Consider the following 17217-nt stretch of genomic DNA (forward strand, 5'->3'; position numbering starts at 1 on the left):
CACAGTGCTGTTAGGGAGGGAGTTCCAGGATTGTGATCCAGCAACGCTGAAAGAACGGCTGATATATTTCCAAGTTGGGATGGTATGTGACTTCGAGGGAAACCTGAGGTTCCTGTGCACCTACAGTCCTTGTTCTTTTAGTTGCTGGTGGTTGCGGGTTTGGGAGGTGCTGGCGAAGAATCCTTGGCGAGTGTCTACAGTGCAGGGTGTGGCCAGTGTATACTGCAGACACGGTGCGCCAGTGGTGGAGGGAGGGAATGTTTGAGATGGTGGGCGGGCTGCTGATCAAGTGAACTGCTTTGTCCTGGATGATGTTGAACTTCGAGTGTTTTGCAGTTGCATCCTTCCAGGCAAGTGGAGAGTATTCCATCACATTCCTGACTTGTGCCTTGTAGATGGTGGAAAGGCTTTGGGGAGTCAGGAGGTGAGACACTCACCTCAGAATACCCAGCCTCTGACCTCTTGTTGCCACAGTATTTATGTGTTCCAGTTAAGTTTCTGGTCAATGGTGACCCCCAGGATGTTGATGGTGGGTGATCCGACGATGGTAATGCTATTGAATATCAAGGGGCAGTGGTTAGACTCTCGCTTGTTGAAGATAGTCATTGCCTGGCACTTGTGTGGTGCGAATGTTACTTGCCACTTATCAGCCCAAGGCTGAATGTTGTCCAGGTCTTGCTGCATGCGGGCATGGACCGTTTCATTATCTGAGGAGTTGCGAATGGAACTGAACACTGTGCAATCATCAGCGAACATCCCCACTTCTGACCTTATGATGGAGGGAAGGTCATAGATGAAGCGGCTGAAGATGGTTGGGCCTAGGACACTGCCCTGAGGAACTCCTGCAGCGATGTCCTGGGGCTGTGATGATTGACCTCCAACCACCACAACCATCTTCCTTTGTGCTAGGTATGACTCCAGCCAGTGGAGAGTTTTCCCCCTGAATCCCATTGACTTCAATTTTATTAGGGCTCCTTGATGCCACAATCGGTCAAATGCTGCCTTGATGCCAAGGGCAGTCACTCTCACCTCACTTCTGGAATTCAGCTCTTTTGTCCATGTTTGGACCAAGGCTGTAATGAGGTCTGGAGCCGAGTGGTCCTGGCAGAACCCAAACTGAGCATCGGTGAGCAGGTTATTGGTGAGTAAGTGTAGCTCGATAGCACTGTCACCTTCCATCACTTTGCCGATGATTGAGAGTGAACTGAGGGGCGGCGATTAGCCAGATTGGATTTTACATAGAAATGACAGCACAATAATCAGCAATTCGGCCCAACTGATCTACGCTGGTGTTTATATTCCATTTGAGCCTCCACACAAGATTTGCCTTGCTTTTTGTGGACGGGTCATACCTGGGCAATTTTCTGACTTGTCAGGTAGATGCCAGTGTTGTAGCTGCACTGGAACAGCTTGGCTAGAGGCGTGACTGGTTCTGAAGCACGTCTTCAGCGGGATGTTGTTGGGACCTGTAGCTTTGCTGTGCCCAGCGCACTCAATCGCTTCTTGATATTATGGAGCGAATCGAATTGTCTGAAGATTAGCATCTGTGATGGGGACATCAGGAGGTCAAACTGGATTATCCACTTAGCATTCCTGGCTGAAGATGATTGCGAGTGCTTTAGCCTTGTCTCTTGCATTCACGTGCTGGGCTCCGCCATAGTCGAGGATGTTCATGGACCTTTCTCTTCCCGTTAGTGGCTTCAGTCCTTGGTGACTGCAGAGCTTTGATCTCATCTGTTGGTTGTGGGATCGCTGAGCTCTGTCTGTAGCATGTTGCTTCCGCTCTTTAGCATGCATGTTTTCCCATGTTGTAGCTTCAGCAGGTTGAATTGCACAAAGTACTCCCAAAGCAACGATCTCGGAACAGGAGGCGACCCTGAACGGCCCTGGCTCTACTTTTAAGGTTATGCCCCCTTGTTCTGATCTTCCCCACTAGAGCAAATCGTTTCTCTCTATCTAACCTTATCAACTCCTTTTAATCATCTTAAACACCTCAATTAGATCATCTCTTAATCTTCTAAACTTGAGGAAATACAAGCCCAGTCTGTGCAACCTGTTCTTGTAATTTAACCCTTTCAGCCCCGGTATCAGTCTGGTGAATCTGCGCTGCTCCCCTCTCTGAGGCCGATCTATCCTCCCTGAGGGGCGGGGTCCAGAATATAATAACAATCCATTATTAAAGGGAGTGCAACAGACCAGCAAGGATAATGCACTTCACTGCAGGTTAGATCTGAATCGGCGGGGATGGACTGACTGACCCACTGCTCCAGTTATTTCTCCAAGGCTCTGAGTTCCGATTACGCAACTTTCTGTTTTCACAGGTCGATCAAATGGCTGCAGGACTGCTGGCCGTCGGACTGGAGAAGGGAGATCTGCTGGGCATGTGGGGACCAAACATGTACGAATGGGTGTTGATACAGTTTGCCACAGCACAAGCTGGCATCATATTGGTAAGTGTAATAGTGCTCCCCCTGGTGAACTACCGTTGGAGTGCAACTACTGATGTAAATAATAAAGGATCATGTGGCAAAGTCACATAGTTTCTGTATTGGAGCTATCTTGTAGAGTGTGTTGGTTAGTGATGTCGTAAGAATATATCACAGTACGTACCGAAGGGTTCAACAATGTTGGCATGAGCCAGGCAGCGTTGAGAATGTAAATGCAGTGTGGGGTTTTTACAAACTGTGCCCCCATTTCTTGCAGTGCTGAGCTACTTCATGGGGTTGCCAAGCCAAAAATAGAAGGAATTTCTGAGCACACCCAACACCTGTGGTTTCAGATGCTCAAGGCTTCCGTAAATGGCCATCAAAATTCTCTGGGGAATTGAGACCGGTTGTGTATTTTTTCCACAGATGTCAAAATAATTGTAACAGCTGCCTGGTTTTTATAGTGAGTTGAGCACAGCACTATCAGTCCCCATAGTCCATACAGTTCCTTATTCATTCCTCCTTGTCGGGTGCCCTTTTGCAATGGGACACATGGATCCATGTTGGTCTTTTATCTTGATTGCAGTATTAGTTGTCAGCAAGACCTGGTATGGTCCTTCAAATCTTGGTTGTAGGCTGCTTTTTCTTTTAAAAATATTGATGTAAACGAAATGTCCAGGCTCTAGATTATGACACTTCCCCTCTGCTGGTTCGACTTGGGCTTCTTTTACCTGTGAATGAAAGCTGGAAATACATTTGGTTAGTGCAATACAATAATTCAACATATTTCTTTCCATTTTATGGATGTCCATTTGTTTTGCAGTAAACGGTGCAGTAAAAGGCATTCGTTGGGGACGTCCCATAACTATCTCATGCGGTGACAGGCCTGTTGTTCTGTTAGTTGCAGATCACATTACCATCAAGGCTAAGGGCAGCAGTTCTACCCATTTTAGTCCAGTGTCATTGCATAATTTCTGCAGCTTATTTTTAAGCATTCCATTATATCTTTCAACAAGTCTGGCTGATTGTGGATGATAACTGCATTGAAAACGTTGGTTGATCTGTAATGCTTTACACATTTCTTTTATAACAGTTCCCGTAAAATGTGACCCATTGTCACTAGAAAGCTTTGCGGGAATTCCGAAGCGCGGTACGATTTCTTTTAACAAACATTTAGCAACAGTAGTGGCATCGGCCTATTTACATGGAAAGACTTCAATTCATCTAGAGAACACATCTACAATAACTAATACATACTTAAATCCCATACAGATAGGTAATTCAATAAAATCCATTTGTAAATGTACAAAAGGCCTCATTGGATTTGGGTGGGAGGCAGACTCTACTTTTTCCGTTTTACCTAGATTCATTGTCTGACAGGGAACACAATTTTCACAGATTGTTTTGCAATTACCGAAATACCTGGTGTATAGCAAGTTGCCAAACTATAATCTGCCACCCCCCTTTTGTAATATTTATATCTATTGCTGGATTACAAAATGTCAAATATGGTAATACTGTTTTTTTTTAAAAATCGGACTTCTCATTTATGCTTATAGTGATTCACAGATCACAGAATACAAAGTACTTGTTTTATAATTGTGTGCCCAACTTCTGTTTTAGAAGCTGAACATCAAAAACTCCAATCTTTTGCTCTGTAACTTCAATTTTATGATAGTGTCTCATAAATGACAACTTTTAAGCTATAGCTTCTGACACAGCAATTGTGTAATTTTATTAAAAGGCTTCCAAACTCAAGATTTTTTTTCAATACACCCAACATGTTTATCAAGGAGAATCACCTGAAATATCTCAAAATCCCAATTCAAATATTGTACTGCCAATCTTTTATTTAAAAATCTTCTTACTGAGCTAGAAGCTTTCGCATCAAGGTTTTACACAAGGAAAATGAGAGCGTACTCCCCCAGCCTGCAGCCTCGAGAGACCCACACAGACTTTAAAAAAAAAGCATTACAACTTCCCATTCCCATTCTTTATCTCATTCCTAGACTAAATTTATATCTTTCAACTCAATGTAATCAATTATTGCGTGTCTTTTTTCGACAAGTAAGTGAGCGTGTCAAATAGATTCTCTCTTTTTTAAACCATGTATTTTATCTTTTGCTCAACAAACCTATCCTTTGTGCATTTCCTAGCTCTGTAACTTATCATCTGAATAAATCCACACCTGCATTTCTAACTTAAAATGTAATTTCAATAAGGTTCACACTTTCTTTAAAAAAAACTTCCCACACACAGGGCAACACTACGAAGGGTTAAAAACTTTCACTCTGTCTGAAAAAGTGGGTGGAGCTAAAACAAACAGACAGCTCCACCACTTTTCCAAACAGGCTTTCAGGCACATGAAAAATTCATTCCGCAGTCAAAAAAATAAATCCACAAGCACTCTCATTCAAAGACAGATATTCACAAAAGTCTCTCTCTTCATTCAACAAAGTTTATTATTTGGCCGGCTCTATTTTTTTTTGATCCATACATCACTATCAGATTTTCTTTTTTTTCCCTTTTCTTACATATTGATTTACTTTCTCTGTTAAATTTACATGGGCTCGAAGAATCGGAACCCAGGCCTTTTTTAATTACTTTTTTTTTCTGGGTCTCTGTTCATAAGGCACTCCTCTAGACATCTTATTCTTTCCAAGTTAAATGAACCATCGGGTGGAAATGGCCTGTTTTCACCCTTAGTCCACTCTACCCAATTTTTTTTTAAGTGATCAATTGAAGACTGACCACAATTCTGGAGCATAACATAGGCTGATGTGCCCTTTGGTGGTGTTTTACTTGCTCTGGCACCCATTCTAGATGATTAAGATTTTTCTTTTCACAGTTTCTGATCTCACAATCCTTTCAGTCAATGAGTTCTCTACGCCCACTTCTCCTGGCTGTCACGTGGCCTGAAAAGGCTCCTAATTCAGGCTCAATCTGGGTATGTGAGAGATGTTGGCACGAACCGTAGTTGATCCAATCAGTCACTGTTTCTTTTCACAATCAATTTTTGTTTTTCCGAATCACAATTTTCCCTAGTGACTCTTCCCGTTTTGTTAACTGCAATTTCGCACAAAAGTACTGAACACAACAGTATAATAAGGACAATTAAGACAAACAACATCCACGCGGGTATACAGATCATAGCCTTAAACTCTATCTAAACATATAGTCAATTCTCAGTCTGCATTTTACGCCACTACGGACTGAGTCCTTAACTTATCTAAAATGGTCCTATCCCACAAGGAACCCTGTCCCTTTCTCGCGCAGGGAGCAGTCAGTCGAGGAGGCGGGAGCTCGGAGCAGCGCGAGTCCGGGGTTGGCGAGAGGCCTATAAAAGGCCAGCGGGAGTCGAGCAGTCAGTCGAGGAGGCGGGAGCTCGGAGCAGCGCGAGTCTGGGGTCGGCGAGAGGCCTATACAAGGCCAGCGGGAGTCGAGCAGTTCGAGCAGTCAGTCGAGGAGGCGGGAGCTCGGAGCAACACGAGTCCGGGGTCGGCGAGAGGCTTGTGCAGCTACAGGGAGAAGGCAAAAAAAAAGTAGAAAGAAACAGAAAGGTGACGTCACAGCCAAGGGGGTAAGTGATTGGCTGGATTGGTGAGTAGTTTTTCTTTTTTCTCTTCTATATCAGTGAGTAAACTTTAACGTTGTTGCCAATTTAAGTGTATCTAAGGGTTAAGTCATGGCAGGAGAGCTCGGTCACGTGATGTGCTCCTCCTGTACCATGTGGGAACTCAGGGACACTTCCGGTGTCCCTGACGACTACGTGTGCGGGACGTGTATCCGCCTCCAGCTCCTGACGGACCGCGTAGCGGAATTGGAGCTGAGGGCGGATTCACTCTGGAGCATCCACGATGCTGAGAATGACGTGAGTAACACGTGTAGCGAGTTGGTTTTACCGCAGGAGAAGGGTCCACAGCCAGCTAGGGAATGGAAGGCCAACAGGAAGAGTAGTGCAAGGAAGGTAGTGCAGGGGTCCCCTGTGGTCATCCCCCTGCAAAACAGATACACTGCTTTGAGTACTGTTGAGGGGGATGACTCATCAGGGGAGGGCAGCAGCAGCCAAGTTTATGGCACCGTGGCTGGCTCTGTTGCACAGGAGGGCAGGAAAAAGAGTGGGAGAGCGATATGATAGGGGATTCAATTGTGAGGGGAATAGATAGGCGTTTCTGCGGCCGCAACCAAGACTCCAGGATAGTATGTTGCCTCCCTGGTGCAAGGGTCAAGGATGTCTCGGAGTGGTTGCAGGACATTCTGAAAAGGGAGGGAGAACAGCCAGTTGTCGTGGTGCACATTGGTACCAACGTCATAGGTAAAAAAAAGGATGAGGTTCTACGAAACGAATTTAAGGAGCTAGGAGCTAAATTAAAAAGTAGGACCTCAAAAGTAGTAATCTCGGGATTGCTACCAGTGCCACGTGCTAGTCAGAGTATGAATCGCAGGATAGCGCAGATGAATACGTGGTTTGAGCAGTGGTGTAGCAGGGAGGGATTCAAATTCCTGGGGCATTGGAACCGGTTCTGGGGAAGGTGGGACCAGTACAAACCGGACGGTCTGCACCTGGGCAGAACCGGAACCAATGTCCGAGGGGGAGTGTTTGCTAGTGCTGTTGGGGAGGAGTTAAACTAATATGGCAGGGGGATGGGAACCAATGCAGGGAGACAGAGGGAAACAAAAAGGAGACAAAAGCAAAAGACAGAAAGGAGATGAGGAAAAGTGGAGGGCAGAGAAACCCAAGGCAAAGAACAAAAAGGGCCACTGTACAGCAAAATTCTAAAAGGACAAAGGGTGTTAAAAAAACAAGCCTGGAGGCTTTGTGTCTAAATGCAATGAGTATCCATAATAAGGTGGATGAATTAACTGTGCAAATAAGTTTTAACAAATATGATGTGATTGGGATTACGGAGACGTGGCTCCAGGATGATCAGGGCTGGGAACTCAACATCCAGGGGTATTCAACATTCAGGAAGGATAGAATAAAAGGAAAAGGAGGTGGGGTAGCATTGCTGGTTAAAGAGGAGATTAATGCAATAGTTAGGAAGGACATTAGCTTGGATGATGTGGAATCTATATGGGTAGAGCTGCAGAACACCAAAGGGCAAAAAACATTAGTGGGAGTTGTGTACAGACCTCCAAACAGTAGTAGTGATGTTGGGGAAGGCATCAAACAGGAAATTAGGGGTGCATGCAATAAAGGTGCAGCAGTTATAATGGGTGACTTTAATATGCACATAGATTGGGCTAGCCAAACTGGAAGCAATACGGTGGAGGAGGATTTCCTGGAGTGCATAAGGGATGGTTTTCTAGACCAATATGTCGAGGAACCAACTAGGGGGGAGGCCATCTTAGACTGGGTGTTGTGTAATGAGAGAGGATTAATTAGCAATCTCGTTGTGCGAGGCCCCTTGGGGAAGAGTGACCATAATATGGTGGAATTCTGCATTAGGATGGAGAATGAAACAGTTAATTCAGAGACCATGGTCCAGAACTTAAAGAAGGGTAACTTTGAAGGTATGAGGCGTGAATTGGCTAGGATAGATTGGCGAATGATACTTAAGGGGTTGACTGTGGATGGGCAATGGCAGACATTTAGAGACCGCATGGATGAACTACAACAATTGTACATTCCTGTCTGGCGTAAAAAATAAAAAAGGGAAGGTGGCTCAACCGTGGCTATCAGGGAAATCAGGGATAGTATCAAAGCCAAGGAAATGGTATACAAATTGGTCAGAAATAGCAGTGAACCTGGGGAGTGGGAGAAATTTAGAACTCAGCGGAGGAGGACAAAGGGTTTGATTAGGGCAGGGAAAATGGAGTACGAGAAGAAGCTTGCAGGGAACATTAAGACGGATTGCAAAAGTTTCTATCGATATGTAAAGAGAAAAAGGTTAGTAAGGACAAGTGTAGGTCCCCTGCAGTCATAATCAGGGGAAGTCATAACGGGGAACAAAGAAATGGCAGACCAGTTGAACAAGTACTTTGGTTCGGTATTCACTAAGGAGGACACCAACAACCTTCCGGATATAAAAGGGGTCAGAGGGTCTAGTAAGGAGGAGGAACTAAGGGAAATCTTTATTAGTCGGGAAATTGTGTTGGGGAAATTGATGGGATTGAAGGCCGATAAATCCCCAGGGCCTGATGGACTGCATCCCAGAGTACTTAAGGAGGTGGCCTTGGAAATAGTGGATGCATTGACAGTCATTTTCCCACATTCCATTGACTCTGGATCAGTTCCTATGGAGTGGAGGGTAGCCAATGTAACCCCACTTTTTAAAAAAGGAGGGAGAGAGAAAACAGGGAATTATAGACCGGTCAGCCTGACATCGGTAGTGGGTAAAATGATGGAATCAATGTTAAGGATGTCATAGCAGCGCATTTGGAAAGAGGTGACATGATAGGTTCAAGTCAGCATGGATTTGTGAAAGGGAAATCATGCTTGACAAATCTTCTGGAATTTTTTGAGGATGTTTCCAGTAGAGTGGACAAGGGAGAACCAGTTGATGTGGTATATTTGGACTTTCAGAAGGCTTTTGACAAGGTCCCACACAAGAGATTAATGTGCAAAGTTAAAGCACATGGGATTGGGGGTAGTGTGCTGACATGGATTGAGAACTGGTTGTCAGACAGGAAGCAAAGAGTAGGAGTAAATGGGTACTTTTCAGAATGGCAGGCAGTGACTAGTGGGGTACCGCAAGGTTCTGTGCTGGGGCCCCAGCTGTTTACATTGTACATTAATGATTTAGACGGGGGATTAAATGTAGTATCTCCAAATTTGCGGATGGCACTAAGTTGGGTGGCAGTGTGAGCTGCGAGGAGGATGCTATGAGGCTGCAGAGTGACTTGGATAGGTTAGGTGAGTGGGCAAATGCATGGCAGATGAAGTATAATGTGGATAAATGTGAGGTTATCCACTTTGGTGGTAAAAACAGAGAGACAGACTATTATCTGCATGGTGACAGATTAGGAAAAGGGGAGGTGCAACGAGACCTGGGTGTCATGGTACATCAGTCATTGAAGGTTGGCATGCAGGTACAGCAGGCGGTTAAGAAAGCAAATGGCATGTTGGCCTTCATAGCGAGGGGATTTGAGTACAGGGGCAGGGAGGTTTTGCTACAGTTGTACAGGGCCTTGGTGAGGCTACACCTGGAGTATTGTGTACAGTTTTGGTCTCCTAACTTGAGGAAGGACATTCTTGCTATTGAGGAAGTGCAGCGAAGGTTCACCAGACTGATTCTCGGGATGGCGGGACTGACCTATCAAGAAAGACTGGATCAACTGGGCTTGTATTCACTGGAGTTCAGAAGAATGAGAGGGGACCTCATAGAAATGTTTAAAATTCTGATGGGTTTAGACAGGTTAGATGCAGGAAGAATGTTCCCAATGTTGGGGAAGTCCAGAACCAGGGGTCACAGTCTAAGGATAATGGGTAAGCCATTTAAGACCGAGATGAGGAGAAACTTCTTCACCCAGAGAGTGGTGAAGCTGTGGAATTCTCTACCACAGAAAGTTGTTGAGGCCAATTCACTAAATACATTCAAAAGGACGTTAGATGAAGTCCTTACTACTAGGGGGATCAAGGGGTATGGCAAGAAAGCAGGAATGGGATGCTGAAGTTGTATGTTCAGCCATGAACTCATTGAATGGCAGTGCAGGCTAGAAGGGCCGAATGGCTTACTCCTGCACCTATTTTCTATGTTTCCCTTCCTTGCGCTGGGACCCTGTCCCTTTTTCGATCGATAGCGCTCTTTTACCTTAAACTAATGATGATCTCCCCGGGTTGTTTCAGATCGGATATTTTCAGGATCAGATCCCTTCTGCTTACAGGCCGAGAAGGAAATGATTATAAAAATAACGTTGGCTCTTAAATATCGAGTCTCGTAGATCGCAGTACCTGCACTGTGGACAACAGATTACATATGCCTTTCAACAGTAAAGAGACCCTTTGCGAGCAAAAGGCTCACCTTATTCTGGCCAGTTAAGCCCTTCATTGAAGAGGCGCTATGTTCACATCCGTTTTACTCACAGAATAGAGGGTAAGCGATCTCGGTGGAACCCCCAGGAAACTGTTAAAATCTCGACTCTCAATTTAACTAAAATATGAAACTCTTACAAAAACAGCTCGGAAGATGTTCCTTTAATTCGTTTTACTTGCTACAAGGAAAAGCCTTGCTAAGTCAAAGGCTCAGCAAAGACTTCTACAGTTGCACAAAATTGCATTATCTTTATACAGAAGAATAATCAAAGAAATTATGGTTCCATTACGTGCATCAGTTCTACCCTTGCGGTCAGCAAATACAGATAAGGAGTTCTTCAATCACTTAATTTACATTACATCCTTGTTTTAATTCCCTACTTATCTATACAGCCTTTATCTAATACTTCTAAGGTTTAGCACAGCAACAGTTACTAATGGGGAGTATAATTCTAACAGGACATTCTTTCTATTAGGGAGGGTAAATTCAAGGTTCCCTCGCTCTCACAGATGGCTTCTGCCTTTCTTTAATTAGCTATCAGTGAAGGTTACTATGTCCATGCAGAAACAGGCTGTCGACTGCAGGGGCTTCTGGGAGAACTGAGACTCCATTTTGTTTTATTGCAAAAGGGTACATTTAACAGAAAATGTAACTTTAAAAGTAAATTTCCACACGTCCTATTGACTTGCAGAATCCTAACGGCTTAATCTAAACTGTGTTGGCCTCTTATCGCACAGAATAATTAACATCGTTGCCTGTTTCCTCTCCTAAACCCTGGCAATGGGTTCAAGAGCTAAATGCTGTAAGGTATTTATTCCATGCAAAAACAAAATATAGAGACTCGCTCTTGTTCTGATGTCAAGAGTTTAGCTTTCCACAGAATTAACTAGAATCTGCAGCCAAGAAACAACCGTTCGGCCCACCTTTTCTACATAAGCCTGCTCCAACCCCTATTGCCTGCCCAACCTGCCCCTATCCCTCCATTCCCCACTTGTCCTTGTGTGCATCAATCCTTCACTACATCATCGGTCTCTGCCGCGAATGCTGCAGCCAGTTCCACAGTCTCACCCCTCTCTCTGGTGTTTGACGGGAGTTGGAGGTGATTTTAACAGAACAGGGAGGCCAGACAGTCTCTCCCCATCTAAAGATACAGGGGGGAAAAAAACAGCTCTGTGTTCAGCTCTGTCCAGAGTTTAACAGAACTTGGACAATCTCATTTCATCTTAAACCCGATTTTTTAAAAAAAGGAGCATTTTTCAATCCTTACAACAAGAAAGGTACATCCCGAATCTAAGTGTTGTATATGGAAAAAGAGTCAGACTGAACACTGAGCTCAAAGTAAAGTGTGACCTTAGTCTTTTATTGCAGGTCTCCAGAGTGCCCCGCCAACCTGTGAAGCCTCCTTAAATACCTGTGCTCCCAAGGGATTATGGGATCCCTTGGGACTCCAGGGGAAGAACCCTCTGGTGGCTGTATAGAGTAAATACAAGTTTACATATATAACAACCCCCTCCACAAAGTCAATAGTGTAACTATTTACAATGTGAGTTGATCTGGGGCCCTTCTTGCCCTGGTTGATCGTCTCGGTGTGAAAGCTGGTGTTGTTGAATCATTTGTTGGGCCCTCGCTGGGCTGCTGTGCAGCTGGCTTTGTTGAATTGCCTGGTGTGTTGGGCCCTGCTGGGCTGCTGTGGATGATGGGTTCTGCTTCATGGTCAACCATGCTGTCGGTTGCCACTGGTGTGTATGTTGGGGGATCAAAAAAGGTAGGGTCCAAGGTGGGTTGCTCAGGATAGTCCGTGAATCTGAGTTTGATTTGGTCCAAGTGTTTCCGATGAATGAGTCCATTTGAAAGTTTGACCCGAAACACCCTGCTCCCCTCTTTGTCCACGACAGTGCTGGGAAGCCACTTGGGACCTTATCCATAATTTAATACAAATAAAGGATCATTGATTTCAATCTCGTGTGACACATTTGCACTATCATGGTATGAGGAGAACACGAGCAACAACTTTCCCAGTGGCTGAAAGCAGGGAGATTCCCCTGTAGATGCCGCAGACGGACTTGTCCCCCTTTTTAAAAATGGTCACGATCACTGTATCTCTGAGATCTCCTGGCATGCTCTCCTCCCTCCAGATGAGAGAGATGAGGTCATGTATCCGCACCAATATCGCCTCTCTGCCATATTTTAGCGACTCCATCCGCACCTGTAGCCTTGTTATTCTTAAGCTGTTTTCTGACTTTGCCAACCTCGTGCAACGTTGGAGTTTCACTGAGTTGGTGGCGGGTGGCATGCTGTGGGATAGAGTCGAGAACACTCGAGTCAAAGGCAGAGTCTTGATTGAGGAGATCTTCAAAGTGCTCCTTCCATTGGGCCCTGACAGCCTCGGTGTCCTTGATAAGTATTTCCCCGTTCTTTGCCAGAAGTGGGGTGGGGCTTTGGGAGTTTCTTCATGAGGCCATACGTTGGTGCCCCACAGACGGTGAGGAGAATCGCCCTTCGTTTGGCAGCACACTCTTCCCCATCTAGCTCGTTGGCCACGAAGTATTGGTTGAGTCGCCCTTTATCTCCCAATCATCTCCCTCCGAGAATTTTCCCAGTCATCTCCCTCCGAGAATTTCTCCAGGATATTTGGGTTTGCTATCTGTATCTCATCGCCAGTTGTTGTGTATGTAGAAAGAGTCAGACTGAACACTGTGAGCTCAAAGTAAAGTGTGACCTTAGTCTTTTATTGCAGGTCTCCAGAGTGCCTCTCCAACCTGTGAAGCCTCCTTAAATACCTGTGCTCCCAAGGGATTATGGGATCCCTTGGTACGCCAGGGGATGAGCCCTTCTGATGGCTGTACAGAGTAAATACAAGTTTACATATATAACAATAAGCAGTGCGGGTCTGCTTCACATATTCAAACCATTCCATTCAAGTGTTAAATGGGAACAAGCCGAGGGTCCAGGGGCAGCTCGGGCCAGCCCACACTGCGATATGTGTGCGCACTAGTTCCGTGCAGCAGAGCTGGTCTCCAGTCGTCCTGGTTAACCCTAGCTCTGTCAAGCCCGTGTGGTGGCTGGTGTGCAACGGCCACCACACGTTAAAAAAAATCCACGCACAGGCATTTTCCACCCTTCAGGATGTAGTTCGGGACCCGGAATGTCAGGTCCTTCATTGAAACACCTGTGAACTCATCCTCTTTTGGTGTGGAAGCAAGTCATCCTTGCTTCGAGGGACCGCCTAAGATGATGATGATAGATTAATAATACACAGATATTGGGACTGAATTCTGGATTAAGCTCTGAGCCTCCGGCCAAATCATGCACAATATAGCCTGTGGTTTCTACACTTCCGTCTTTACTGTCATCATCATAGGCAGTTCCTCGGAATCGAGGAAGACTTGCTTCCACTCTGAACATGAGTCCTTAGGTGGCTGTACAGTCCAATACAAGAGCCACAGTCCCTGTCACAGGTGGGACAGACGGTGGCTGAGGGAAGGGGTGGGTGGGACTGGTTTGCCGCACGCTCCTTCCGCTGCCTGCGTTTGATTTCTGCATGCTCTCGGCGATGAGACTCGAGGTGCTCAGCGCCCTCCCGGATGCACTTCCTTCACTTAGGGCGGTTTTTGGCCAGGGACTCCCAGGTGTCGGTGGGGATGTTGCACTTTATCAGGGAGGCTTTGAGGGTGTCCTTGAAACATTTCCTCTGCCCACCTTTGGCTCATTTGCCGTGAAGAAGTTCCGAGTAGAGCGCTTGCTTTGGGAGTCTCGTGTCTGGCATGCGGACAATGTGGCCTGCCCAGCGGAGCTGATCAAGTGTGGTCAGTGCTTCAATGCTGGGGATGTTGGCCTGGTCGAGGACGCTGATGTTGGTGCGCCTGTCCTCCCAGGGGATTTGTAAGATCTTGCGGAGACATCGTTGGTGGTATCTCTCCAGCGACTTGAGGTGTCTGCTGTAGCCAGTCTTTATTGTAGCCCTCTGCTAACTATTGTGTGAAGCCCTTTATGTCATGCTGTTAGCCTATTCTTAGATTATACACTATCCTAGAGAGAGGAGGAGAAGGAAGAGGAATGCGATGATCTAATTGAATGGAGGAACAGGCTCGAGGGACTGAATGGCTTGCTCTTGTTCCCTATGCTTCTATTAAGTTGGAAACTAGAGGTGAGTATGAATTTCTGATTGGACAATGATGGGATGTCCTGGTGAATGGCAGGGTGTGTTTACTCCCAAGAATTTCCAAGTTCACTGACAGTTGTACCATCAATAGAAAACTGAGCAGTGGGGCATTGGACAAAGGCAAGGCCCAGATGGGCATCTGATCCCGAGACTGGGAAGGTTCTTGGTGTGGGGACACCTGGAGGAGGAAAAGGGTGAAATTAGAAAAAGCTCACACCCTACCTCTCGGTCACTGCACGGAGTGTGAAACACTCTCTTAGCAATCCGGGTTTAAAATAGCTGCTGGAGAAAGATTGATTCTGGACATTCTAGTACATACATCTCTAAAGGTACATGAGGCCATAGCTGGAGCAAGTAAGTGGTGGGTTGCATTCAGAGTACAAGACAAGGCATACTGTTGTGTCCTTGTACAGGATCTTAGTCAGGCCACACTTGGAAAACTGTGAGGTCTCCTCACACGGTGGGTGATATTGAGGCTTTGGAAAGGGTGCAGAGGAGGGCCACGAGACTAATTCCCAGTACAGGTTGGATCTCTCTGCTCCGGAAACATCCGTGGTTCGGCATTCCTCCCGGTTTCTCGCGCTTCCTGGCTTTCCGTGTTCTGTAAAAACCTTTCACTTAACAGGTGACAGTAATTCAATATAACCACTTTTTCAAATGAAAACGATCCAATTGCAAAACCTCCAGCCAAGGGCAGTTTATATTGCTTCCGAGTGGAATGTTATCCACTATAACATAAAACCTGTAAAGGTCAAACTATATCCTTAATCTTTGGAAGATTGCATATCTGCTCACTCACACGCACAAATGTGTACATTTCTCGATTATTCAAATAACGCTGTAATTTGTAACTCTGCATTATTTGTGTACTTTTATTTGCATTTTATGATCAGCCGTGGATTTTTTAAATAATGGAAACGTACATAAGCTGCAAACGTTTCTAAAATGTAATTTCAATGCGAGAGACTGAGAGGTTTCTGTGGGCGTGGTTTAGTTTTGACGGATTTTGTGAGCATGTCTTCCCTTGCACATTGGCTGCACGGCTGCACTCCCGAGCTCAGTGACGTAATATGCTACACTCAGCCCTACATCCCGAGCAGCAAGTCTACGTGTGGGACCTCACACAATGTAAGTCCGTATTCTTTGTCAGTCGGCAGTCGACTGAGGCACCGAAGCTGGGCCTGAGGGAGAGGAGGGTTTATGGGCTAGACTTTCCCGAGAACCCCTCGACGCCCGATTGCCTGCTCAGAAAACCGCTAATGTTTGGTAAGTAACGCTGGCGAGAATTTACACTTTTATATTAAAACTAATTGCCCGACGAGACAATGGGCCTTGCACCTTTATTCTCGGCGGTTAAGGGGAAGCTAAGTAAAACGGGCGTTTTAAAAAAAAAAAATTTAGCTGAGGCTGCGGTTGGGCCTAAGGAGGGGGAAAACTTAAATAAATATTTTCACTTAAAAAAAAAATGTAAAAAGATTCCCACGACACTTTTACACCTAATCGGCGTTTTAAAAATTAAAAATAAATAAAGAACCTTTAACTTACCTTTTGTTTGCAGAGTGCTCACCTACCGCCCTGTTTAAGCAGCTTTCACAGCGCGGTTCCCTCGGCGATGTGGATGGGCTTCTGTTGAGGCCAAATTTACGCCGTGGCAATTCTCTTGGTGGTGCATGTCGGCGGTTTGGTCCCGGTGGGCGTTTTCAGATTTGGGTAATTCCACTAAAAAAAATAAAGAGGAAACTTTCGCCGGACGGTAAAAGAGCTGTACTGCCGAGAACCCGCCGAAAATGATCGGAAAGTTTAGCCCTATATAAAAATAGAGCACCAAGTCAGCGCGTTAATTAATAAATAGGCTAGGCCTGACCTCCCGTGGTTCAGGAAATTCTCTGTTTCGGAACCGGCCCAGACCCGAGTGTGCCGGACCAGAGGGGTCCAACCTGTATAAAGTTAACAAGATGGGTTAAAGTTGGGGCTGTACACTTTCGGGAGCGTAGGGTTGGGCGTGATTGGATCGAGGAGTCTAAGATGATGCAGAGAATAGATTGTGTTCCAGTTTGTTCCAGGTAAACACCTTGGGCAGGCCCTGGGGTCACCGTTTGAAGTTGTCAGGCCAGACTGGAATGTGCTCACACACTGTACAGCAGAATGGAGCGAGATGTAGAGGTGAATGCTGCAAGGTGAACATGCTGCTTCCCGACCAGGCCAAAGTGCAAAGGATCAACTGTTTGTGCTGAGATAAATTTCGGGGAAATCTTTCGAACACAACATCACCGATTTTAATCAGGCCTTTGACCCTGTACTGCGAGAAGGGATATGGGTGGCCTTGAGGGTGTGTGCTATTCCTGGGAAGTTTATTGGACTGATTGAAAACAAGAAGTTAGCGTGGGCAGGAAACTGATGGAATGATTTAAATCAACAATTCACCTGATTTATTTAATCTAGTACTGGAAGCAGGAATGAATTTTGCAATAAAGGATGATATCCTGATGTGGTTTACACAATCTCTGCTTTGCTGATATCGACATAGCAACATCGAGAGCAGATTTGCAGAGACTAACTGCGGTGTATGTGGAGAGTAGAACATTTGGATTGAGAGATCCCTAGCCATTCCTTCGGTATTTCCCACTTGCTCGGCCCTGTTGACTAGTTTAGA

General features: G+C 45.5%; 1 protein-coding gene across 2 annotated transcripts in view; it reads left to right on the plus strand.

Moving 5' to 3' along the window:
- The window catches only part of acsf2 (acyl-CoA synthetase family member 2), a 196153-nt gene that overhangs the window by 26732 nt on the left and 152204 nt on the right, over positions 1–17217 (plus strand). For both annotated transcript variants that reach the window (XM_070857422.1, XM_070857423.1), the window contains exon 3: positions 2322–2450. In XM_070857422.1, the coding sequence (XP_070713523.1) occupies positions 2322–2450 (129 nt within the window). The remainder of the gene's footprint in view (positions 1–2321; positions 2451–17217) is intronic.

This window comes from Pristiophorus japonicus, chromosome 16, assembly GCF_044704955.1.
Source record: "Pristiophorus japonicus isolate sPriJap1 chromosome 16, sPriJap1.hap1, whole genome shotgun sequence".
In the NCBI taxonomy this organism is placed as follows: Eukaryota; Metazoa; Chordata; class Chondrichthyes; family Pristiophoridae; genus Pristiophorus; species Pristiophorus japonicus.